We start from the raw sequence: 27,502 nt of genomic DNA on the forward strand, positions 1-27,502 counted from the left end.
AGTTATATTTCCAAAAATGGTTTACAGACAGATTATTTCACTTATAATTCACTGTATCACAATCCCAGAACAATAGCAAAGAACCCTGTGAAGATGCTGGAGGAAACAGATACAAAAGTATCTATATCCACAGTAAAACGAATCCTATATCAACATAACCTGAAAGGCCTCTCAGCAAGGAAGAAGCCACTGCTCCAAAACCGCCATAAAAAAGCCAGACTACGATTTGCAACTGCACATGGGGAGAAAGATCATACTTTTTGGAGAAATGTCCTCTGGTCTGATGTAACAAAAATAGAACAGTTTGGCCATAATGACCGTCGTTACGTTTGGAGGAAAGGGAGTGCATATGCATATTTGTAAACAAAAGCTGGTGCACGGAATCTAACGAAGTCTCTAGATGTATCTTGTGATAAATTGCAGACCACACTATCTGCATAGAAAGTTTTCAGCTATACTTTTGGTGGCTGTTTAGTTACCACCACAAACGGATGCTGAAACTAAGATCGCACTCAGTCAGCTGTATAAGCAAATAGGCAAACAAGAAACCGCTCACCCAGAGGTGGCGCTCCTAGTGGCCGGAGACTTAAATTCAGGGAAACTTAAATCAGTTCTACCTAATTTCTGTCAACATGTCAAATGTGCAACCAGAGGGAAAACAATCCTAGATCATCTGTACTCCACACACAGAGTCACGTACAAAGCTCTCCCTTGCCCTACATTTGGTAAATCTGACCACAATTCTATCCTCCTGATTACTGCTTACAAGCAGGAAGCACCAGTGACTCGGTCTATAAAAAAGTGGTCAGATGAAGCAGATGCTAATCTACAGGACGGTTTTGCTATCACAGTCTGGAACATGTTCCGGGATTCTTCCGATGGCATTGAGGAGTTCACCACATCAGTCCCTGGCTTTATCAATAAGTGCATCGAGGATATTGTCCCCACAGTAACTGTACGTACGTACCCCAACCAACCAGAAGTCATGGATTACAGGCAACATTCGCACTGAGCTAAAGGGTAGAGCTGCCGCTGTCAAGGTGCGGGACTCTAACCCAGAAGCTGATAAGAAATTCCTCTATGCCCTCTGATGAACCATCAAACAGGCAAAGCGTCAATACAGGGCTAAGATTGAATCGTACTACACCGGCTCTGATGCTCGTCTTATGTGGCAGGGCATACAAACTATTTAGACTACAAAAGGCGCAAGCTGCCCAGTGACACGAGCCTACCAGACGAGCTAAATCACTTCTATGCTCGCTTCGAGGCTAGCAAAACTGAGGCATGCATGAGAGCATCAGCTGTTCCAGACGACTGTGTGATCACACTCTCCGTAGCCGACGTGAGTAAGACCTTTAAACAGGTCAACATTCACAAGGCTGCGGGGCCAGAAAGATTACCAGGATGTCTGCTCCGGGCATGTGCTGACCAACTGGCAGTTATCTTCACTGACATTTTCAACATGTCCCTGATTGAGTCTGTAATACCAACATGTTTCAAGCAGACCACCATAGTCCCTGTGCCCAAGAACACAAAGGCAACCTGCCTAAATGACTACAGAACTGTAGCACTCATGTCCGTAGCCATGAAGTGCGTTGAAAGGCTGGTCATGGCTCACATCACCACCATTATCCCAGAAACCCTAGACCCTCTCCAATTTGCATACTTCCCAAACAGATCTATGGATGATGCAATCTCTATTGCACTCCGCACTTCCCTTTCCTACCTGGACAAAAGGAACACCTATGTGAGAATGCTATTCATTGACTACAGCTCAGGGTTCCACACCATAGTTCCCTCAAAGCTCATCACTAAGCTAAGGATCCTGGGACTAAACACCTTCTTATAAGCTGAATCCTGGACTTCCTGACGGGCTGCCCCCAGGTGGTGAGGGTAGGTAGCAACACATCTGCCACACTGATCCTCAACACTGGAGTCCCCCATTGGTGCGTGCTCAGTCCTTTCCTGTGCTCCCTGTTCACTCATGACTGCATAGCCAGGCACAACTCCAAAACCATCATTAAGTTTGCAGACGACACGACAGTGTTAGGCCTGATCATGGACAACGACGAGACAGCCTATAGGGAGGAGGTCTCACCACGCGCTCTCACCACTGGCGTCCCCCAGGGCTCTGTTCTAGGCCCTCTCCTATTCTCGCTATACACCAAGTCACTTGGCTCTGTCATAACCTCACATGGTCTCTCCTATCATTGCTATGCAGACGACACACAATTAATCTTCTCCTTTCCCCCTTCTGATGACCAGGTGGCGAATCGCATCTCTGCATGTCTGGCAGACATATCAGTGTGGATGACGGATCACCACCTCAAGCTGAACCTCGGCAAGACGGAGCTGCTCTTCCTCCCGGGGAAGGACTGCCCGTTCCATGATCTCACCATCACGGTTGACAACTCCATTGTGTCCTCCTCCCAGAGCGCTAAGAACCTTGGCGTGATCCTGGACAACACCCTGTCGTTCTCAACTAACATCAATGCGGTGGCCCGTTCTTGTAGGTTCATGCTCTACAACATCCGCAGAGTACGACCCTGCCTCACACAGGAAGCAGCGCAGGTCCTAATCCAGGCACTTGTCATCTCCCGTCTGGATTACTGCAACTCGCTGTTGGCTGGGCTCCCTGCCTGTGCCATTAAACCCCTACAACTCATCCAGAACGCCGCAGCCCGTCTGGTGTTCAACCTTCCCAAGTTCTCTCACATCACCCCGCTCCTCCGCTCTCTCCACTGGCTTCCAGTTGAAGCTCGCATCCGCTACAAGACCATGGTGCTTGCCTACGGAGCTGTGAGGGGAACGGCACCTCAGTACCTCCAGGCTCTGATCAGGCCCTACACCCAAACAAGGGCACTGCGTTCATCCACCTCTGGCCTGCTCGCCTCCCTACCACTGAGGAAGTACAGTTCCCGCGCAGCCCAGTTAAAACTGTTCGCTGCTCTGGCCCCCCAATGGTGGAACAAACTCCCTCACGACGCCAGGACAGCGGAGTCAATCACCACCTTCCGGAGACACCTGAAACCCCACCTCTTTCAGGAATACCTAGGATAGGATAAAGTAATCCTTCTCACCCCCCTTAAAAGATTTAGATGCACTATTGTAAAGTGGCTGTTCCACTGGATGTCTTAAGGTGAACGCACCAATTTGTAAGTCGCTCTGGATAAGAGCGTCTGCTAAATGACTTAAATGTAAATGTAAATGTAAGGTCAAAGACCTGCCTGGTGGTGCCAGAATAACAACCCATCCGTCAATGTAACCAAGACTAAGGAGATAATTGTGGACTACAGGAAAAGGAGGACCGAGCACACCCCCATTCTCATCGACTGGGCTGTAGTGGAGCAGGTTGAGAGCTTCAAGTTCCTTGGTGTCCACATCACCAACAAACTTGAATGGTCCAAAGACACCAAGACAGTCGTGAAGAGGGCACGATAAAGCCTATTTCACCCCAGGAAACTAAAAAGATTTGGCATGGGTCCTCAGATCCTCAAAAGGTTCTACAGCTGTAACATCAAGAGCATTCTGACTGGTGGCATCACTGCCTGGTACAGCAATTGCTCGGCCACCGACCGCAAGGCACTACAGAGGTTAGTGCCTATGGCCCAGTACATCACTGGGGCTAAGCTGCCTGCCATCCAGGACCTCTACACCAGGCGGTGTCTGAGGAAGGCCCTAAAAATTGTCAAAGACCCCAGTCACCTCAGTCTTAGCCTGTTCTCTCTACTATAGCATGGTAAGCGGTACCGGAGTGCCAAGTCTAGGACAAAAAGGCTTCTCAACAGTTTTTACCCCCAAGCCAATAGACTCCTGAACAGGTAATCAAATGGCTACTCAGACTATTTGCATTGTGTGCCCCCCCAACCCCTCTTTTACGCTGCTGCTACTCTCTGTTTATCATATATGCATAGTCACTTTAACTATACATTCATGTACATACTACCTCAATTGGCCCAACCATCAGTGCCCCCGCACATTGGCAAACTGGGCTATCTGCATTGTGTCCTGCCACCTGCCACCAGCCACCCACCACCCGTCACACGCCAACCCATCTGTTACGCTACTGCTACTCTAAGTTTATCATATATGCATAGTCACTTTAAACATATCTCCCCAAGTACAAACCTCCTCAATCAGCCCGACTAACCGGTGTCTGGATGTAGCTTCGCTACTGTTATAGCCTCGCTACTGTTATAGCCTCACTATTGTTATAGCCTCGCTACTGTTATAGACTCGCTACAGTTATAGCCTCGCTACTGTTATAGCCTCGCCACTGTTATAGCCTCGCTACTGTTATAGACTCGCTACAGTTATAGCCTCGCTACTGTTATAGCCTCGCTACAGTTATAGCCTCGCTACTGTTATAGCCTCGCTACTGTACATAGCCTCGCTACATTTATAGCCTCGCTACTGTTATAGCCTCGCTACTGTTATAGCCTAGCTACTGTTATAGCCTCGCTACATTTATAGCCTCGCTACTGTTATAGCCTCGCTACTGTTCATAGCCTCGCTACTGTTATAGCCTCGCTACTGTTCATAGCCTCGCTACTGTACATAGCCTCGCTACTGCTATTTTTCACTGTATTTTTAATGTTGTTTTTCTTTCTTTACTTACCTATTGTTCACTGAATACCTTTTTTGCACTGTTTGTTAGAGCCCTTTAAGTAAGCATTTCACTGTAAGGTCTACATCTGTTGTATTTGACGCACGTGACAAAAAAACTCTGTTTTGATTTGATTTGCTGTGTTGTCATGTGTTGCTGCCTTGCTATGCTGTTGTCTTAGGTCTTTCTTTATGTAGTGTTGTGTTACCTCTCTTGTTGTGATGTGTGTTTTGTCCAATATTTATATATTATTTATTTATTCATTTTTAATCTCCTACCAGGTGGCGTGGCGAGAATCTGTCTCCTCACCACGCGCTCTCACCACTGGCGTCCCCCAGGGCTCTGTTCTAGGCCCTCTCCTATTCTCGCTATACACCAAGTCACTTGGCTCTGTCATAACCTCACATGGTCTCTCCTATCATTGCTATGCAGACGACACACAATTAATCTTCTCCTTTCCCCCTTCTGATGACCAGGTGGCGAATCGCATCTCTGCATGTCTGGCAGACATATCAGTGTGGATGACGGATCACCACCTGAACCTCGGCAAGACGGAGCTGCTCTTCCTCCCGGGGAAGGACTGCCCGTTCCATGATCTCGCCATCACGGTTGACAACTCCATTGTGTCCTCCTCCCAGAGCGCTAAGAACCTTGGCGTGATCCTGGACAACACCCTGTCGTTCTCAACTAACATCAATGCGGTGGCCCGTTCTTGTAGGTTCATGCTCTACAACATCCGCAGAGTACGACCCTGCCTCACACAGGAAGCAGCGCAGGTCCTAATCCAGGCACTTGTCATCTCCCGTCTGGATTACTGCAACTCGCTGTTGGCTGGGCTCCCTGCCTGTGCCATTAAACCCCTACAACTCATCCAGAACGCCGCAGCCCGTCTGGTGTTCAACCTTCCCAAGTTCTCTCACGTCACCCCGCTCCTCCGCTCTCTCCACTGGCTTCCAGTTGAAGCTCGCATCCGCTACAAGACCATGGTGCTTGCCTACGGAGCTGTGAGGGGAACGGCACCTCAGTACCTCCAGGCTCTGATCAGGCCCTACACCCAAACAAGGGCACTGCGTTCATCCACCTCTGGCCTGCTCGCCTCCCTACCACTGAGGAAGTACAGTTCCCGCGCAGCCCAGTCAAAACTGTTCGCTGCTCTGGCCCCCCAATGGTGGAACAAACTCCCTCACGATGCCAGGACAGCGGAGTCAATCACCACCTTCCGGAGACACCTGAAACCCCACCTCTTTCAGGAATACCTAGGATAGGATAAAGTAATCCTTCTCACCCCCCCCCTTAAAAGATTTAGATGCACTATTGTAAAGTGGCTGTTCCACTGGATGTCTTAAGGTGAACGCACCAATTTGTAAGTCGCTCTGGATAAGAGCGTCTGCTAAATGACTTAAATGTAAATGTAAATGTAATCCCAGACCCCATCCCCACAGGAGGCCTTTTGCCTTTTTGGTAGGTCGTCGTTAAATAAAGGTTCAATAAAATAAAATAAAAATATATGATCACGAAGTTCCATGCTAACCTTTAACATTACTAGTCTTCTCTGTGGAGTTGAAGCAGCGATGTTCAGCTCTGCATGTTATTGTGTTCAGGGTTTTCCATTGGCTTGAGGGAAGAGTCAGGCTACTGCTGATGCTCTGAGTTGTGCTGCTGGCCTGGTTCACTGGGGTCCTACTGGTTGGGTCTTTTCCATCCAGAAGCCAGGACACGTTGGCGTCATACGCAGAGTGGACCACACATGTAGCTGTTACCTCAGTCTGTGTCATCACTGTCCTGAATCTGGGGGTCTCCAGGTGGATGGATGGAGTAGACGAGGGAAACGCTGAGAGCAAAACAGATGAGTGTGGAGATAAAATCGTTCTTTATACTCCAAGGTAATTAGGTTATGATTTATGACTTTTGAAGCAAAACTTTAAACAGGTAAGGCGCTTCTGTAAGTTTACAAACTACCTGTGCATAAACTGGTGCTCTTCCTGACAGTTTTCTGAAGATCTTTGTCATCTACCTCACAGATGAAGTTCTTCCCCTCATTCCACTCCTGCTGTGTTACTGTGATATGACTGGTTAGTGCCACATGTCCGTCTTCCCCCATCCTTATCTCATTGTCTGCTGCAGACCTCTGTTCAGACCCAGAGAGCCACTTGATCTTAGGGTTGAAGCCCCACCCAGAACACATGAGTTTCTGGGTCCCTGAGCCAGACAACTCTACACTGGGGACTAGAAGGAGATCCACAGACAGTTCACCTGGAAAGAACACCATTTCCTTTTTCAATTTTAGCCCTGGAGTGCTGAATGAATATCATGCAACAAACAATGGAAACATAATTTCATGTTGGTAGGCCTTTCTACATTTTCAAGCATTTGAGAAGGTATAATTGGGTCAGATGAGAGAAGTTCACTCACCAAAAAGCTTGACTTTGGGGCTAGACACCCAGCTTTTGGAGAAACCTTGGTTAACTTTACAGGTGAAATTGTTGTCTGTCTTCCAGTGTGATTTGGGGATAGAGAACCGTCTGGTGAGTGAATGGGGGCCATTGGAGGCAGGCAGATCCACATACTGTTTCTCAGGGAAATCAACCCCATTGGCCTGAAAGGTGACGTAGAGGTCACTGGAGGAGAGTTGTGTGATGGCACACTCCAGCACAGCACTGTCTCCCTTCAGTAACTCTGGGAGAGACCTACTGATCAGCACTGTGGTAGTGCTGCTCACTGCAGGTCCTGGAGAACACAAGCACACAGAGGAGAGGGGTAAACAGGAGAAAGGAACACTGATCTGGCTTCAGTGTCAATAATCTCTACTTTTTATGGGGGAGGACAGAAGAATACTGCATGTTTTGCTGTACTTCTCTCTGTATATATCTTCATTCAAAGACTCAATCATGGACACTCTTACTGACAGTTGTAGCTGCTTTGTGTGATGTATTGTTGTCTCTACCTTCTTGCCCTTTGTGCTGTTGTCTGTACCCAATAATGTTTGTACCATGTTTTGTGCTGCTACCATGTTGTGTTGCCACCATGTTGTTGTTATGTTGTGTTGCTACCAATGGCGCAGGAAGAAATGGCAGCTGTTTTACAGGCGCCCAACCAATTGTGCTATTATGTGGGGATTTTTCATGTTATTTGTAACTTATTTTGTATATAATGTTTCTGCAACCGTATCTTACGACAAAAAAGAGCTTCTGGATATCAGGACAGCGATCACTCACCTCGGATTAGACAAAGAATTTTTCTTCAACAAGCAGGACGCACAGGACATTCTCAGAACACCCGACAAGGCCAACATCCCAGTTATTTGCAAGTGAAAGAGACGCAGGTACCGAGGACACAGAGCGGGGTGCCTCGTAAGGATCCGTAGAAAGCGAGTGGGAAAGCTGCCGTTACCGTCCATATTACTCGCCAACGTGCCATCATTGGACAATAAATTAGACGAGGTACTATCACAAATATCATAAACTGTAATATCTTATGTTCCTCGGAATCGTGGCTGAATGATGACATGGATATTCAGCTAGCGGGAAATATGCTGCACCAGCAAAATAGAACTGCACACTCCGGTATGATGAGGGGGGGTGGGGTGGGGGGGTGGGGGGGTCTGTGCATATTTGTAAACAAAAGCTGGTGCACGAAATCTTAGGAACTCTCTAGATTTTGCTTGTCTGAAGTAAAGGATATTGTGATAAATTGCATACTGCACTATCTGCCTAGAATGTTTTCAGCTATACTTTTCATGGCTGTTTATTTACCACCACAAACGGATGCTTTCACTAAGACCGCACTCAGTCAACTGTATAAGGAAATAAGCAAACAAGAAACCGCTCACCCAGAGGCGGCGCTCCTAGTGGCCGGAGACTTTAATGCAGGGAAACTTAAATCAGTTCTACCTAATTTCTATCAACATGTCAAATGTGCAACCAGAGGGAAAACAATCCTAGATCATCTGTACTCCAAACACAGAGACGCGTACAAAGCTCTCCCTTGCCCTACATTTGGTAAATCTGACCACAATTCTATCCTCCTGATTCCTGCTTAGAAGTAAAAATTAAAGCAGGAAGCACCAGTTATTCGGTCTATAAAAAAGTGGTCAGATGAAGCAGATGCTAAACGACAGGACTGTTTTGCTATCACAGACTGGAAACTGTTCCGGGATTCTTCTGATGGCATTGAGGAGTACACCACATAAGTCACTGGCTTTATCAATAAGTGCATCGAGGACATTGTCCCCACATTTTGTCCTATATTTATATTTTATTTATTTATTCATTTTTAATCCCAGACCCCATCCCCACAGGAGGCCTTTTGCCTTTTGGAAGGCCGTCGTTGTAAATAAGAATTTGTTCTTAATTAACTGACTTGCCATGTTAAATAAAGGTTCAATAAAATGTAAAAAAAATACAAATATATGATCACAAAGTTCCATGCTAACCTTTAACATTACTGGTCTTCTCTGTGGAGTTGAAGCAGTGATGTTCAGCTCTGCATGTTATTGTGTTCAGGGTTTTCCATTGGCTTGAGGGAAGAGTCAGGCTACTGCTGATGTTCTGAGTTGTGCTGCTGGCCTGGTTCACTGGGGTCCTACTGGTTGGGTCTTTTCCATCCAGAAGCCAGGACACTTTGGCGTCATACGCAGAGTGGACCACACATTTAGCTGTTACCTCAGTCTGTGTCATCACTGTCCTGAATCTGGGGGTCTCCAGGTGGATGGATGGAGTAGACGAGGGAAACGCTGAGAGCAAAACAGATGAGTGTGGAGATAAAATCGTTCTTTATACTCCAAGGTAATTAGGTTATGATTTATGACTTTTGAAGTAAACTTTAAACAGGTAAGGCACTTCTGTAAGTTTTACAAACTACCTGTGCATAAACTGGTGCTCTTCCTGACAGATTTCTGAAGATCTTTGTCATCTACCTCACAGATGAAGTTCTTCCCCTCATTCCACTCCTGCTGTGTTACTGTGATATGACTGGTTAGTGCCACATGTCCGTCTTCCCCCATCCTTATCTCATTGTCTGCTGCAGACCTCTGTTCAGACCCAGAGAGCCACTTGATTTTAGGGTTGAAGCCCCACCCAGAACACATGAGTTTCTGGGTCCCTGAGCCAGACGACTCCTCACTGGGGACTAGAAGGAGTTCCATGGACAGTTCACCTGGAAAGAACACCATTTCCTTTTTCAATTTTAGCCCTGGAGTGCTGCATGAATATCATACAACAAACAATGGAAATATAATGTCATGTTGGTAGGCCTTTCTACATTTTCAAGCATTTGAGAAGGTATAATTGGGTCAGATGAGAGAAGTTCACTCACCAAAAAGCTTGACTTTGGAGCTAGACACCCAGCTGTTGGAGTAGCCTTGGTTCACTTTACAGGTGAAAGTGTTGTCTGTCTTCCAGTGTGATTTGGGGATAGAGAACCGTCTGGTGAGTGAATGGGGGCCATTGGAGGCAGGCAGATCCACATACTGTTTCTCAGGGAAATCAACCCCATTGGCCTGAAAGGTGATGTAGAGGTCACTGGAGGAGAGTTGTGTGATGGCACACTCCAGCACAGCACTGTCTCCCTTCAGTAACTCTGGGAGAGACCTCCTGATCAGAACTGTGGTAGTGCTGCTCACTGCAGGTCCTGGAGAACACAAGCACACAGAGGAGAGGGGTAAACAGGAGAAAGGAACACTGATCTGGCTTCAGTGTCAATAATCTCTACTTTTTATGGGGGAGGACAGAAGAATACTGCATGTTTTGCTGTACTTCTCTCTGTATATATCTTCATTCAAAGATTCAATCATGGACACTCTTACTGACAGTTGTAGCTGCTTTGTGTGATGTATTGTTGTTTCTAACTTCTTGCCCTTTGTGCTGTTGTCTGTACCCAATAATGTTTGTACCATGTTTTGTGCTGCTACCATGTTGTGTTGCCACCATGTTGTGGTTATGTTGTGTTGCTACCAATGGCGCAGGAAGAAATGGCAGCTGTTGTACAGGCGCCCAACCAATTGTGCTATTATGTGGGGATTTTTCATGTTATTTGTAACTTATTTCGTACATAATGTTTCTGCAACCGTATCTTACTGCAAAAAAGAGCTTCTGGATATCAGGACAGCGATCACTCACCTCGGATTAGACAAAGAGCTTCTGGATATCAGGACAGCGATCACTCACCTCGGATTAGACAAAGAGCTTCTGGATATCAGGACAGCGATCACTCACCTCGGATTAGACAAAGAGCTTCTGGATATCAGGACAGCGATCACTCACCTCGGATTAGACAAATAATTTTTCTTCAACACGCAGGACGCACAGGACATTCTCAGAACACCCGACAAGTCCAACATCCCAGTTATTTGCAAGTGAAAGAGACGCAGGTACAGAGGACACAGAGCGGGGTGCCTCGTAAGGATCCGTAGAAAGCGAGTGGGAAAGCTGCCGTTACCGTCAATATTACTCGCCAACGTGCCATCATTGGACAATAAATTAGACGAGGTATGATCACAGACGCGTACAAAGCTCTCCCTTGCCCTACATTTGGTACATCTGACCACAATTATATCCTCCTGATTCCTGCTTACAAGCAAAAATTAAAGCAGGAAGCACCAGTGATTCGGTCTTTAAAAAGGTGGTCAGATGAAGCAGATGCTAAACTACAGGACTGCTTTGCTATCACAGACTGGAACATATTCCGGGAATCTTCTGATGGCATTGAGGAGTTTACCACATCAGTCACTGTCTTTATCAATAAGTGCATCGAGGACATTGTCCCCACAGTGACAGTACGTACGTATCCCAGCCAGAAGCCATGGATTACAGGCAACATTTGCACTGAGCTAAAGGGTAGAGCTGCCGCTGTCAAGGTGCGGGACTCTAACCCGGAAGCTTATAAGTTATCCTGCTATTCCCTCTGATGAACCATCAAACAGGCAAAGCGCCAATACAGACAGGGTTAAGATTGAATTGTACTACACTGGCTCCGACGCTCGTCTTATGTGGCAGGGCTTGCCAACTATCACAGACTACAAAGGGAAGCACAGCAGTGAGCTGCCCAGTGACACAAAGCTAAGGATCCTGGGACTCAATACCTCCCTCTATTACTGGATCCTGGACTTCCTACGGGCTGTCCCCAGATGGTGAGGGTAGGTAGCAACACATCTGCCATGCTGATCCTCAACACTGGAGCCCCCCAGGGGTCCGTGCTCAGTCCCCTCCTGTATTCCCTGTTCACCCACGACTGCATGGCTAGGCACAACTCAACACCATCATTAAGTTTGTAGACGACAGAACAGTGGTAGGCCTGATCACGGACAACGACAGCCTATAGGGAGGAGTCAATTTAACCATATCTACATGTACATACTTCCTCAATCAGACAGACTAACCGGTGTCTGTATGTAGCTACGCTACTGTTATAGCCTCGCTACAATTTTTTTTCACTGTCTTTTTACTGTTATTTTTCTTCCTTTACTTACCTATTGTTCACTGAATACATTTTGTTGCACTGTTTGGTAGAGCCTGTAAAATACAAATATGATCACAAAGTTCCATTCTAACCTTTAACATTACTGGTCTTCTCTGTGGAGTTGAAGCAGCGATGTTCAGCTCTGCATGTTATTGTGTTCAGGGTTTTCCATTGGCTTGAGGGAAGAGTCAGGCTACTGCTGATGCTCTGAGTTGTGCTGCTGGCCTGGTTCACTGGGGTCCTGCTGGTTGGGTCTTTTCCATCCAGAAGCCAGGACACTTTGGCGTCATATGGAGAGTGGACCACACATGTAGCTGTTACCTCAGTCTGTGTCATCACTGTCCTGAATCTGGGGGTCTCCAGGTGGAGGGATGGAGTAGACGAGGGAAACGCTGAAAGGAAAACAGATGGAGGATTCACAAGACTTTTAGATTTGGATTGTTACTATGTTTTTCAATTGTACACTTTTCTATACCCATCCTCTGGCCCAATACACAGTTCCGTCACTGAAACCCACCTGAGCAAATACTGGTGGTCCTGGAGACTGGCGTTCCTGTAGGTGGTCCTTGTGCTGCATTGTGGGTGGCCTTGCATGTGACCTCTGACCCTTGAGTCCATTGGTTCCGGTCCAGCTCCAACTGGCTGTTCAGGCTGAATGTTTTCTCCTCACCTTCTACACTCTGCAGCTTCCGCTGGACTGGAGATGTGGTCACAGTCTTGTCATCTAGCAGCCACTCCACACTCAGCTTGTCAGGGTAGAACCCACTCAGGATGCAGAGGATTCCCACCTTCGATCCTACCTCCAGTTCCTCCCAGAGAGGATACAGTGTGATATTTGGAGGAATGACCCGCTGCACTAATAAGAAGTGGAAGGAGGAGGAAAATTCAGGGCTACTTTTTGACTTTTACAATTTTTTCCGATTTGGTGATTAACAAGATGTAAACCAAAGTCAGATTGTAAGCTTTTAATCAAATTCTTCATACCTTTTTATATGCAGTTTAAAGTAACCCAGTCTATGCCTGGGCTGAGTGTAATGACTTTTAACATAACCTAGATGGCGCTATGGACCTTTTAGGTAGCTGGCTGGCTGGCCACAGAGAACTGGTAATGGTAGTGGTCAGATGTGGAGTTGGAGGGTTGTGAATCACAGGTGTTAGAGCAGGACAGGCCTCAGCGAACAGGGAATGCAGCAAGCGGAAGCGTGGGGTAACACCCTGGTCCCAAAAAAGCATCCCAAAAAACAGAAGTGAAACATGTTGAGCAACCGTGTGTATTAGAAGCCAGGTGTGTGTCTACTTCTGCTTAAGGAAATCAGTTGCAATTTGCATGTTTCTGAGCTATCTGCATGAAGAGTTCTCTTCTATAATTCTATTATGTAACTTCTTACCACTCGGTGTTACACTTTCGTTGTTTTGACAACCCATCAAGCTATTTCTGAATAGTTTGCATACCAAGTTTAGCAAGGCCCACTGATTCCAGATGTGTTCATGCAGAACCCAGTGCGCAAACAGCATCCAGCAAAAATAAGATGTAGATTACTTACTGTAGATTCATCCACACATCACAACAGCCACGCAGTTCTAAAATCACTTTTAAAACACTTATACTAATGTAACTGTAATTCATAAATGTGTTTCTTCAATGTTTATAATATATTATAACGCATCATTCTAGCTGCATTTTCTTTCTAATGAATGGAGAAACGCTAAGGGAAGAACAATACACTGTTGTTCACTTCAGTTACACTTTTATTATCTTAATAGTTTAAAAAGGCACAATGAAATATTTACAAATCTAACCTCTACAGTTGAACTATTCAAACAAAATCAACAATAAAGACAAGCAGGAGAAGAGTTACATGTATTGTATCCATTCATATACTGTATTGTAAGTATGAAAAGTTATATCTTCTTCAAGTACTTCAAACTCAGTTTCTTCATTTCACCTGAAATAAGAAGCAAACATTTGTTCACTTCAATTACTTACAATAATTGTGACATCTATTTAGATGCAATTATTATTTTTATTAGCTGACACTTCAATAAAATGACTTGTGTAATTAACTATACTTATATATAATATAACTATTAGGCCTATATAATAATATAGTTATAATGTAAGTTATATATAATAGATTTAGGTTATTACTGTATTCCCTCTCACTAGTATGCCTCTTGCAGAGAATTGCAACACACAAAACAGGCCTATGTGTACATTCATGTCTTGCTAGAATCTGTTCATGTTGCTACTGAAAGTTCTACCACACATTCATGGATTGTTTGTTTGAATGTGGATCCATACAGACTATGGAACTTTCAAAACCAAAATGTCTTCCTTTCCCACTACTCTTCCCACACTACGGTCATGGCTAGAAGGGATACAGCTTTTGTCAAGTTAACTTTATTTTTGCATTTTAGCTAACCCTAACCTCTTTCCTAACCTTATCCTAATTCTCCTAACCTGCTACATTAATTATCCTAACCAGCTGCGGCAGGTAGCCTAGTGGTTAGAGCATTGGGTCAGTAACCGAAAGGTTGCTGGTTTGAGTCCCTGAGCTGACATGGTAAACATCTGTTGTTCTGCCCCTGAGCAAGGAAGGCAGCTAACCCACATTTCCCTCAGCTCTGAAAATGTGGATGTTGATTATGGCAGCTCCCTGCACCTCTATGATTCAGAGGGGTTGGGTTAAATGTGCAAGACAACTGACTAGGTATCACCCTTTCCCCTAACCTGCTACAAAAAAGTCAAATCTGACAAAAGCTTATCCCATTTAGTAAAAACCCCAGATTCCCAACAAGGCATTACCTTGATGGCAGTTGCTCCAACGCCATACAGCAGAGTTATGAGGAAGAGTATGATGAAGGTGAAGGCTGTTTTTCCCATGCTGTCCCTGTCGGTTTCCATGGTGTTGCTGCATGGACAGTCAGTCAACACGAGACAATCTGCATGTGGATATGAGAACAGTGTCAGTAGGCAGTCAAAACGGTTACTCATCACTCTGGTGCCCAGTCTGAAACCCAATCACAAACCCCAACTTCTGGACACTTCTTGATGGCTCCTAAGAAATCTGAAAGTATTTGTTATAGATCTTAGTTCCGCCATCGCTCCAGCCATATTGTTAACAAGGGGGAGTTTTGCATGTAGCCTACCCTTACTGTTCATTGCGGATCTAAAGGGGCTATCAATAAGTGTCAAACGGTTGGAATGGGTATACTTTCAACTGTTTTATGGGAAACCATGCATAGTACAGCTGTCTCCGGTATCAGTCATAGATAATACTGTCTCCGGTATCAATCATAGATAATACTGTCTCCGGTATTAGTCATAGATAATACTGTCTCCGGTATTAGTCATAGATAATACTGTCTCCGGTATCAATCATAGATAATACTGTCTCCGGTATTAGTCATAGATAATACTGTCTCCGGTATTAGTCATAGATAATACTGTCTCCGGTATCAATCATAGATAATACTGTCTCCGGTATCAGTCATAGATAATACTGTCTCAGGTATCAATCATAGATAATACTGTCTCCGGTATCAGTCATAGATAATACTGTGATATTCGGTAGGACGTGAGAAAAAAATCTAAAGCATACTTTGTCTATTGGACTTGAGCATGTTTTTTCTGCCTCACCCCCTATGACCTTTCATCAATTACTGAGTTATTACTTAACAAATACAACACATTGAAAATCTAAAACATGAGGATATCAAACCAGCAGTGAAGGTGACCCTGACTTGCTTTGGCCAAACGGCACACTTGCCGATCAATGGGGACTTCCAACTTCTACTTGGCTTGGCTTCTTGTGAACGAACCCTAGTCATAGCTCATCCATTTCCAAACCCATGGTGGTAGACTTGAATCAATAGAACAGGCATATAGCATTTCTATAGGTGAGACCCAGTAGCGGGAACAGAAGCACACAAAGCCAAACAACAAGAAGACGGGACAGCCTGATTAAGTTCAATGCACTACATCTGATAACACCAAAGACACGAGGAGAATATCTGAAACAGCAGATAACTGGGTTGCTAATGCTAGAGCTACACTTCCATAGTTCATTCCTGTCATCAGGGGAACATTTTAACAATGTGAGTGTATATCACTTCTCTATTGTGTACAAGACTATAGCTCAGTGTGCAAAATAAGCTTTATACTAATACATTATTCAGTGTCCACCATTACTGTATTACAGATATATTGCATGGTAATTTGGCCTGATTGCAAATTTGAAGCATCAATACTTTGCTTGACTTGTATTGTCACTTTATCATTAGTTTTAGTAGTCTGAGAGTTGACATTTTCCCCAAACAGAGATACTGAAGCTATGCACAAAGTGGGGAGACTGGACAGACATGAGTAGGAACTACATGACATACAGTACATCAACAGGATTAATGATTTAAAGTTTTTATTTGGATTTTCATTCTGCACTTAAAAGACACAAAACATGTTATGTCACTGACACAAACAGCAGAGGTAACACGTAGCAACACACATCAACAAAACACAATACAACCTCTACTGGGCCTTGCAGCTCTGAGGCACATTCAAGCTGAGGTTAACTAGGTTGGGTTGGTTTGAGGCTCTATCAATGGTTCTCATAATAATTTTTGTGGACTTGATCATGCTTTCGTGGTAAACTACACAGCTATACACCACTTCTTCGTTCTTCCACAAGTCATTGCTAAATGTGAGCTGACTGTAGACAGAGTAGGTCCTTCCTGATTGAATCTGGCTAGTAGTGTTGAATTGGTACAATGCTGAACTGCTCGTTCTCTCCACCAGCTCATCGTCAACAAGCCAAGCCACTAAAACGTCCTTGGGGTAGAAGTCTTTGACGTAGCAAGTCAGGGTCACTGTATTATCACTAGTTTGTTCTGCTGGAGCCAGCAGAAAGACAGATGGACGCTGTGGATCTCCTCCTGGAAGCATGAGAGAACAGTCAGGGCTTCTCCCCATGCAAGTACTTGGCAAACAATGTACATTTAGCTAAATGCTGCCTATATTAAGCCAATCAAACAATGTCTTCCCTCACAGGAGTTTCGTCTTGAGAGGCCAAAGGGACCCTTCATAGACAAGTATTTTGTCATTTTGCAGTCAGTCATCATCTGATTTAATCAGATCAAATTGCTATCAGCTCCATTTGGTTCCTTGCAACTCTGACAATTAAAGTCACTTTTCACTAGTCTACACAATCTCCTATCATAATTTTTAATTCCCACATGATGGACAATTGGATATCTGTTTAATAGGTTTTGAAACATTGTAAATATGAAATCCCAATTAAGTAAAAAGAAAAGTGAGGGGGAAACCAAAGCAGTGTGTCTTACCGGTCTCCCTCTTGTAGGGTTTCTTTACCAACGACCCCAGGTTTTCCGTGTGATCTACAGCGCAGTAGAATACTGTCCCATTGCTCCAGTCCTCATAAGTGATGTCAAGTATGGCAATTTTGTCAGTGGCACCCTTTCGGCTGGTTAAGGTATTTCCCTTGTCATTTTCCCATTTGACGCTCTCGAAGCCAGGAACTAGTTCATTGACATCGCACACAAGCTCAGCTTTTTTGTTCATAAGCATATCCTCAAGAGACGGCTCGATGATCGTAATGACTACTGAATGTCCATGGACTGGACCTGCTGAGAAAGGATGTAAGGAATGTTCACCAAGCTGTTTGTGAGAACAGCAATTAAAATGTAAACAGTTTGTATGTTTTGGATCAATGTAGGTTATTCTGTTTTCCCTCCAGCTGGCTGGTCACAATCAATCCTTTTTCATGCATGGGCTATTTTTATGCAATTTAAGAAAAACCTTTAAGTGCTAATTAGAAAAATGTGCTAACTTTTCAATCTGGCCTAGAGCTCTGTCACAAAAGCCCTGCTTCTTGATGCTTCTTTAATGAGATACCAAGAGAAGATAATCTGACGTATTTTACTCACCATCTGATGAAGTGTAGCCCACAGTTCTCCTCACATTTCCAGCTTTGTTCTCAAACACGCAAGTGAATGTTACTTCTTCACTCTTCCACTCACTCTCATTGACTCTGAGATAGCTGGTTGTGCTGTACAGAGTTTTCTCACTCTTCTTCTCACTCTCACAAGAACTCTTGAAATCAGATACAACTTCTTGTTCTGTTCCTTTTTCCATCCTCATCCATTTGATTGTGTGTGTACGGGGTGAAAAGTCATTGGCAAAGCAGGCGAAGGAAGCCGTCTTATTTTCTGCCATCTCCTCTTTAGAGGGGGTCATTACGTAAAGAGACGGGTGTTGCAGATATTCCGCTAAAAAACAAACATACACACATATATATATATATGCAGAAGCAGAGAGAAAACAACATACATTTGCAGAAGCTGGCATAGGCTACACATGCGCAGTAAAGATGAACAGAACAGCTAAACAGCTTATGGGAAATTTCATGGTAACAGAGTCACAGCGAGACTCCGATATTTCACTTCTAAAATGTTTTTCAAACTAAAATCAGAGATTGCAAAGTTAAACAAACCATGCAACTCTATCCACAAGGACTCATTTTTACAATTTCCACAGAAAATTTGACAAAAACACATTTACTTGAAGAACAGCGAAGACACAAAATTTGGTAACAGAATGACGGTTTGTGCTGTCATTCTGTTACCAAACTTTGAATCGGTACTATTCAAGTAAATATTCTTTCATTTTTAAAAAGTGTATATCAAAGTATATACCGTCTTAGACTGTGGACATAGAATAATTATGCTGGCAGACGAAAGCAAAAAGAGCTGAACACTGTTTGATGCATGTCTTCTTAGGGGAGATGGCTTAAATAGTCAGCAACTAAAGGGGCAAGCTACAGCCAGTCCAACCAACCCTCATCCTAGTGCCATAGCACATTCACCACAACTAGACTGGCACCTATCAATGTTTATACAATTGACCTAAATGGTTTATTCTACAGTGGGTGACAGTGACACAAATGTTGATTGTTACAGTGAACGGCAATTAGCAATGACTACGTTTTAATGCATTTATTGTTTAATTTTGCCTGAAGGTGTCAGGTAATTTAGGTGTTACTAAATGATTTAGGTGTTACTAAATTACTGCATGCGCGTTGATAACAATTGTAATATGTAGGCATCAAAATTATTGTACCCTAGGCTGTATAGTCCATAATTTCAGCAGTGGAATTTTCCAGCAAAAACGTGTGCAATTTTTAAGTCTTATTCAGATTTCATAAGCTTATTGTCTTCAATATTTTGTTTTCAAAAAATGTGTCTTTCAACAAAACTAAACATAAAATTACCAGCAAATTATGATTATCACAGAGGCTGTTTTTTTTACGAAATTAGTAGATTAATAGGCTACATGGATATAAATACATTAAACTCAATAATATATTATTATTATTTTTTGTGACATATGTTATTAAATGGATAAACAAATACATCTTACGTTGTTTTTTCACTGGTACTTTCTTTGATCCAGCAGAATGTTCCACGGCGCATTCAAATTTTTTACTGTCCCAGTCTGCTCTCTTTACACGGAGTTGACTGACTCCCATGTAGCTTCCACCGGTTTGGACCGCAGGGTACTGAACGAAATCAGTCAGGGAATTCCCGCCTTCTTCATTCCATTTGAAGGTGAGGGAGGCAGGCGTGAAGCCAGTGGCAATGCAACCCAGAGTCATCATATCTCCGGTCCCGGAGCCACATTGCGCAAGAGGGAACAAAGTCGGAGCAGTTGATGGGGCTGTAAGATAAATAATGTGTTACAAATACTCCATAAAGCCCAACAGTTTTATAGAATACACCATTAAAAAATAAATACATAAATCAACCAACACTGACCAAATAAAATAGTTAACAATTCTAAGGACCTATTCTATTTTACATCGTTGGGTTATTTAACATTCATTAGTAGGCTAGGTTTAATACAGGATGATTTATTACCAGGGTAGGATATTGTTCACTCCAAATACATGCACATAGGTTACACCGAGTTGAATGTGTTATCAAAAACGTAAAATACAATATCCACTGATAAAAGACAGGTAGTTAGGACTGTAAGGCTATATACGTTTTGATTGATTAAACATAAATATTTTTATTGATTAAATATTTGTCCTTAAATTTAAGCGATAATTTTCCACTGTGAACTATACCTTGCATCAACTAAAATTAGATTCTTACCTGAAACGGTTACTATTGTACCCTGACCCCAGTAGTCAAAAGCAGCGTAGCACTGTGTTCAATTACCTTAACAAGTGGTATAAAAAGCATTCTCCCCAGGTTCTATACCCTCTTATTCCCATTCTTAACCAAAATGCGCAAAAGGAACACAATTATTTGTATACTTTCTGATATTTACGTTTACTGTAATGTTAGGTTATGATGTTTTACTTGAAGTTTGTTTGGCACACTTTACTTCAAATAGGCTTCATTATAGACATGTATCTTAATTCCATTGCAGATTAAAAGTGACAAACCTTGAATTTAATAACCTAAAGCAGAAGAATATAAACGGCTTCAAAATGTATTTGTAAGATTACGACATTTTCAATGGAAAGTCTCACCTGATGAAACTGTAACCATTGTCCCTTTCCCCCAGTAGTCAAAACGGTAGTCACAGTGCAAATAACCAATACAGGCTACGCACAAAAACCTGTGCCAATGTAGTTCGATATTTAATATCATCCATATCATACTTTTTAAAGGTTCGTTTTAAAATCACATCAATGAATTTCAGTTGTTTTTGTCCAGATTATGAATATGCCTTTGTTATAGAGTAGGCCTACCGTTACTGATTTTGATCCTCAATTCAATTTAGCAAATTGACTAAATGAAACCTAGAATCGAGTTGTATAAAAACCACATGTATTTGACTTTTCGAATGATCACTGACACATTTGATGAAATCATAATGCTTTTTCTTACCTGATGAAACGGTAACCATTGTGCCTTTCCCCCAGTAGTCAAAAGCATTGTCACAGTGCAATCTTTCAATACGTGCCACGCACAAAAACTACCGCAAGTGAAGACCAAAAATAAATATTTCAAGCCTTTAGGTGAGAGGGACTTTTAACTCAAACTCCAACCTCAATAATAATGCAAAAATAAACAGAATATGTTTTTGTTTTACCTGTGGACACGGTCACTATGGTCCCTTTCCCCCAGTAGTCAAAGTAGTTGTCACAGTGAATGGTCTGACCAATACTTCGTATAAAATCAGTCAAAATAACCTGAATAGTCACTAGTTATGTGTCAATAATTAAATAACTTCTTTAGGTCTGAATGTTAAGGCTACTTACCAGAAGTTACCGTGACTTGGGTTCCTTTCCCCCAGTAGTCGAAATAGTCATCACAGTGATAATTGTTTATCTGCCCCTAAACTAAAAACCCAATTCATTTCAAACTATTGCTTCATGAACTTTATTTTGTGGCATATTGATGGTTGGCTCCTTCCCTGGGGAGATGCACTTCCCATCAAAACGGAAGTGTTGCATGAAGTTAACTTTGGATGAGTGTGAGCACATTTTTATTCCTGTCTTTTTAGAGAAGCAGGGGCTCACTCTCAATCTGTTGTGAATGTTGATGTATGGGAAGCATATTGAGCATCATCTTGATAGTTATTAATCCTGATAGGGTGTTACAAAAATTAAATTCCTACATGTTTTAATACCCAATTAAAATGAAACACTCTGTCAATTCCTAAGATTTTGTAAGGCTCTTATTTGCATAATATGGACCAGTCTCAAAATCAATCAGCAGCATTTATTCCCGAGAGTACTGAACATGATACAGTTGACCACAGGTTATAAACTGAAAATGACGTCATTAGTTTTCGAACTGTCCCGTCTCTTCTTCACCCTGGTACAAAGGCTGTATAGTTCTCAAGCCTTCCTACATCATCTCTCCTAATTTAGATAATTTATGACCCGAGCAAAGGTGTAGATAAGCATTCTAGCCAGTCTGCCGATAAGATCATTCATTTCTACCAAGGAACAGACAGTCATTGTTCTACTTCTTGATTATAATTACACACATTATATTCAGTACTAGGATAAAAAGAAAATTCATACATATACAGTAACATAATAGTATTCTGATTAGTCAGTCCTGATTGAAATGTATACATAATTAGTCATTATTGATAAAAAAATCCCTTAACATAGGGCTATTTAATTCCAGATACTTTGGGTGTGATACCTTGGTTGTTCCTTGTTCCTTGTTTCCATACATTTGCTGGTAGTTGGTCGTGAGTGGTGGCCATCATTCCCGAATTTGATATGTATAATCTAGGTCAACGCTTAACACAGACATTAAGCCAAAAAACATTCATGGCCGACCATCACTTAATTGGTCGTCTCTATAGAAACAATTAGAAGACTACAATCATTCCAGTGCCCAAGAAAACCAAGCTGACATGCCTAAATGACTCACCCCTGTCATCATAAAGTCCTTTGAAAGGCTGGCACACATCAATGCCAGCATGCCAGACACACTAGACCCACTCCAATTTGCTTAACACTCCAACAGATCCACTCAAGATGCCATCTCCATTGCAATCCATACAGCTCTATCACACCTGGACAAGAGGTACACCTATGTGAGAATGCTGTTCATTAACTAGAGTTCAGCATTCAATACCATTGTTCCCTCCAAGCTCGCGCCCTGGGTCTAGACTCCGTCCTTTGCAACTGGATACTGGACTTCCTGACAGGCAGACCACAGGCTACAACAGCTGAGGATTGGCAACAACTCCTCCACTACACTGACTCTCAAAAATACCTCCACTACACTGACTCTTAACACGGGGCCAGACACGACACCAACTCCATCACCAAGTTTTCAGATGACACCACGGTTGTAGGCCTGATCAACAACAGTGATGAGACAAGGGAAGAGGTAAGAGACCTAGCAGTGCGTTTCCAGGACAACAACCTATCCTTCAATATCAGCAAAAAGAAAGAGGTGATTGTCAACTTCAGGAAGCAGGGAGAAGGATATGCCCAATCCACATCGATGGGACTGCTGTGGCGAGAGTCTGTGACTTCAAGTTCCTCTGCATCCAAATCACAGAGAACCTGACATGGACACACAACAACATCACTCTGGTCAAGGAGGAGCAAAAGCTCCTCTACTTCCAAAGGCAGATGCAGAAACTTGGCATGTCCCCCCGGATACTCTCCAACTTCTACTGCTGCACCATTGAGAGCATCTTGACCGGCTGCATCACAACCTGGTATGGAAACTGCTCCACTCTCGACCACAAGGACCTTCAACAGGTGGTGAAGACGTCCCTGTCCATCACTGGTGCTGTGCTCCCACCTGTAAAGTACATGAACTTCAAGCGGTACCTGAGGAAGGCACATAACATCATCAAGGACCCCACATACCCAGCCACAGACTGTTCAGGCCTTTACTGTTTGGCAGACGGCATCGGAGTATCGAGTCTCGGGGATCAGAGACAACGTTTACCCACACGCTATCAGACTGCTGAACACCAGAACCAGGACGACCACCTCTACACCAACAGTTTATTTGCATGGACTTTTCACAACCTTTGAAGACATGCACTCGCTCACTCATCCACTCACATGCCTACACAGTCTGTTTTTTCCTGCTACCGAACGGCAAGTGTACCAGAGTGCCAAGTCTGGGACCAAAAGGCTCCTGAACAGCTCTACCACAAAGCTATGAGACTGCTGAACAGTTCATTAATCAGCTTCCCGGACTTTCTGCTTTTCACCACCTACCTACATGTAGATAATACTTCAATCAATCACCTAACCAAACCTACATGTACATATTACCCTTAATCAATCACCCCAACTATCTTGTACCCCAGTACACTGACTCGGTACTTGTACTCGTTGTATATAGCCTGTTATTGATATTTTATTGTGATTTATATTGTGTTACTATTGTCTTTTGATCTATTTGTTAATTTTCATACTTTTTAACTTTTTGTAACTGACTTTTTTAAAGTCTACACTTGTTGTATTCAGCACATGTGACAAATTTGATTTGATTTGATATGCACAAACCCACAAACCATGACTACTGCTTTTGGACTTGTAAAATTATTGCACAAACTTACTGCATAATTCAACACTTTTCTCTCCGTACTCACCCTCCCCAGCACATGTAAATATCCTACTGTAAATTGTTTGTGCCTTTCTTGAATTTATATTTCTGCTAATTGTATTATATTTATATTCCATTGAGCTTTTATTTTTTTGCATACTTACTCCTATTCTAATTACTGTCGTATTGTTGATAGGTGAACCTGCAAGTAAGCATTTCATTATACTGTGTACCATTTGTATCCTGTGCATATGACAAATCAACTAGGGTCTATTTTTCTGAATTTCCACCTGACTGAAGTGGCCAAAGTTAACTACTACTCAGGCCCAGAAGCCAGGATATGCATATAATCGGTAGCATTGTATAGACAACACTTCGAAGTTTGTATAAAGGTTTAACTAATGTATGAGACTATAACACAATTTATATGGTAGGAGAAAATCCAAAGAAAAACCAACCAGAATCTTTTCTTTTTAGGTACCAGGCTCTTATAATGTAAAGCTATGTGTCCTATGCATTTCCAGCTGCCAGATTGCAATTCCTATGGCTTCCACTAGATGACAACAGTCTTTGTTCAAGGTATCAGGATTGTTTATTCCAAAACTAGTAAGAATTTGGAGTTTTGGTACAAAGAGTCACAGTGGAAAATCAGTCTGTGGACACGCACTTCCTAATTTTACTTTTCTATTGAACATACTTCCTTCCGTATGAAATATTATAGTTTATTTACATTTTAGGGTACCTGAGGATTAAATAGAAACATAGTTTGACTTATTTGAACAAAGTTTAGTGGTAGCTTTTTGCCATTCCTTTGTCTGCATGTTGAACAAGTGGATTACTGAAATCGATGGCACCAACTAAACAGGCTTTTTAGGATATAAAAAAGGATTTAATCTAACAAAATTACTATTCATGTGTTAGCTGGGACACTTGGGATTGCAAACAGAGGAAGATTTTTTAAAAGTAAGTGATTATTTAATCGCTATTTTTGATTTTATGAAGCCTGTGCTGGTTGAAAAATATGTTGTGGGGCGCCGTCCTCAAACAATCACATGGTATACTTTCGCTGTGAAGCCTATTGTACATCGGCTTTTCATCGATATAAGACACTTGTATGTTCATAAATGTTTAACATTACTATTATTTATTTGAATTGCGCGCGCCCTCCAATTTCACCGGATGTTGTTGACAGGTGTCCGCGGGATACCTAGCCTTAAGAAGTTAAAACCTCTCTGGGATATGTGATGCTAGTGTCCCACCTTTCCAAAATCCAGTGAAAATGCAGAGCGTCAAATTCAAATAAATTACTATAAAAATTTAACTTTCATGAAATAACATTTGCAAGATACCAAATTAAAGCTATACTTGCTGTGAATCCAGCCAACGTGTCAGATTTCAAAAAGGCTTTTCGGCGAAAGCAAACGATGCTATAATCTGATGATAGCACCCCAGTAAACAAAGACAGAAAAGCATATTTCAACCCTGCAAGCGCGACACAAAACGCAGAAATAAAGATATATTTCATGCCTTACCTTTGACGAGCTTCTTCTGTTGGCTCTCCAAAATGTCCCATAAACGTCACAAATGGTCCTTTTGTTCAATTAATTCCGTCGATATATATTCAAAATGTCCATTTATTTGGCGCGTTTGATCCAGAAAAACACTGGTTCCAATTTGCGCAACATGACTACAAAATGTCTCATAAGTTAACTGTAAGCTTTGTCCAAACATCTCAAACTACTTTCCTAATACAACTTTAGGTATTTTTAATGTAAATAATCGATAAAATTGAAGACGGGATGATCTGTGTTCAATACCGGAGGAAAACAAAGTGGAGCGAGCTTTTCAGGTCACTCGCCTCTATCAAAGAGTACACTTCTCTCTACCCTCATTCTGAACAGTGTTACTTCTTCATTTCTCAAAGGAAAAACCTCAACCAATTTCTAAAGATTGTTGACATCCAGTGGAAGCGATAGGAACTGCAGGAAAGTTGATTAGAAATCTGGATTCCCAATGAAAACCCATTGAAAAGAGAGTGACCTAAAAACAAAAAGAGATCTGGACGGTTTGTCCTCTGGGTTTTGCCTGCCAAATAATTTATGTTATACTCACAGACATGATTAAAACAGTTTTAGAAACTTCAGTGTTTTCTATCCAAATCAACTAATAATATGCATATCTTAGCTTCTGGGTCTGAGTAGCAGGCCGTTTACTTTGGACACGCATTTCATCCGGACGTGAAAATACTGCCCCCTGTCCCAAATTAAGACTGCATTGTTGGTTATGGGCTTGTAAGTAATCATTTTTCTGTACCTGTTGTTTTGTGACCACTATGTGACAAATACAATTTTCTTTTCTTTTGAGATCAGCAAGGATGGAAGTGACGGGGGCAGACTATTTTGTTTGTGTCAGAATCCTTACGGCACTGTTTTGGATGAGCTGTAGTTCATGAATTAAATTTGCAGGCAGGCCCCCCAGTAAATGCATGTATTAGCTTTTCTGCATCAGATGTGGTGAGATTCTTAATTGGGAAATGTTCTTCAGTTGAAAGAATGACATTTTACAGAAGTGACTTAGGTGGGCATGGAAGGAAAGAGACGGGTCAAATTTCACACCAAAATTAGGGATGACTGATGTGAGTGGGATGATGTGGCCATCTATGGCAGGGCGGATGCTGCAGGAGTTGGTGATCTGCTGGAGTGGGCTTATCAGCATTGCTTATGTCTTGCTGCTGTTGAGTTGGAGGAAGTTGTTCTGCATCCGATATTTGACCACCTTCCAGACAGTTGGACAATGTTGACAAAGCAGATGATGTGTCAGGATTTGTTTTAATGTTCACCTTTGTGATGTCTGCATAGCAGTGGAAATTGACACTGTGTTGTCTGAAGATCTGGCCAAGTGGGAGCATGTAGAGCAGGAAAAGGATAGGTCCTAACACCTACCCATCTGGGAAACCGCAGAAAATGGTGGAGTCCCCTGATCTTGCCCCACAAAGTGTGACGTACTGCTTGCGGTTAGTGAGGTAGGAGGTGAACCAATGGTACCTTGTTGTCCGAAAGTCTCTCCACTTTGCTTAATTCAACATAGTTACAAGAGCTACTGAATTACTGTAGCAAGCTATCCCGAATAATGTGCAATACTTTAAGATGGTTAGCGTTCTGCTTCATGTAATGTAGGTTCAAAGATTGTTGAAATGCAGCTTTTAGCACTACCAAAGGACTCATGACTCAAGCTTGGACTCGAGGACTCTGACTCGATCACTAGGGACTTTACTCGGACTCAAGGTTTAGTGACTAGACTACATCGCTGCTGCAGGGAAGAGGGCTGGTTTGCTTATACCTAGCCCTTCTTAATGTCAGTCAAACATCAAAT

General features: G+C 42.8%; 1 protein-coding gene across 6 annotated transcripts in view; it reads right to left on the reverse strand.

Moving 5' to 3' along the window:
* The window catches only part of LOC115104368 (mucin-3B-like), a 52,711-nt gene that overhangs the window by 2,094 nt on the left and 23,115 nt on the right, over positions 1-27,502 (reverse strand). Inside the window, exons 3-12 of one of the 6 annotated variants that reach the window (XM_065010355.1) lie at positions 20,978-21,039; positions 19,497-19,793; positions 12,579-12,917; positions 12,154-12,453; positions 9,920-10,234; positions 9,467-9,760; positions 9,039-9,338; positions 7,019-7,333; positions 6,566-6,859; positions 6,138-6,437 (exon numbers count right to left, since the gene is read on the reverse strand). In XM_065010355.1, coding sequence (XP_064866427.1) covers positions 6,138-6,437; positions 6,566-6,859; positions 7,019-7,333; positions 9,039-9,338; positions 9,467-9,760; positions 9,920-10,234; positions 12,154-12,453; positions 12,579-12,917; positions 19,497-19,793; positions 20,978-21,039 — 2,816 coding nt within the window. Of the gene's footprint in view, positions 1-6,137; positions 6,438-6,565; positions 6,860-7,018; positions 7,334-9,038; positions 9,339-9,466; positions 9,761-9,919; positions 10,235-12,153; positions 12,454-12,578; positions 12,918-19,496; positions 19,794-20,233; positions 20,595-20,616; positions 20,948-20,977; positions 21,141-21,351; positions 21,559-27,502 lie in introns of those variants that run through there. The other 5 variants (XM_065010353.1, XM_065010352.1, XM_065010350.1 and 2 more) reach the window with 5 other exon arrangements.

This window comes from Oncorhynchus nerka, linkage group LG26 (assembly GCF_034236695.1).
Source record: "Oncorhynchus nerka isolate Pitt River linkage group LG26, Oner_Uvic_2.0, whole genome shotgun sequence".
Classification (NCBI taxonomy): Eukaryota; Metazoa; Chordata; class Actinopteri; order Salmoniformes; family Salmonidae; genus Oncorhynchus; species Oncorhynchus nerka.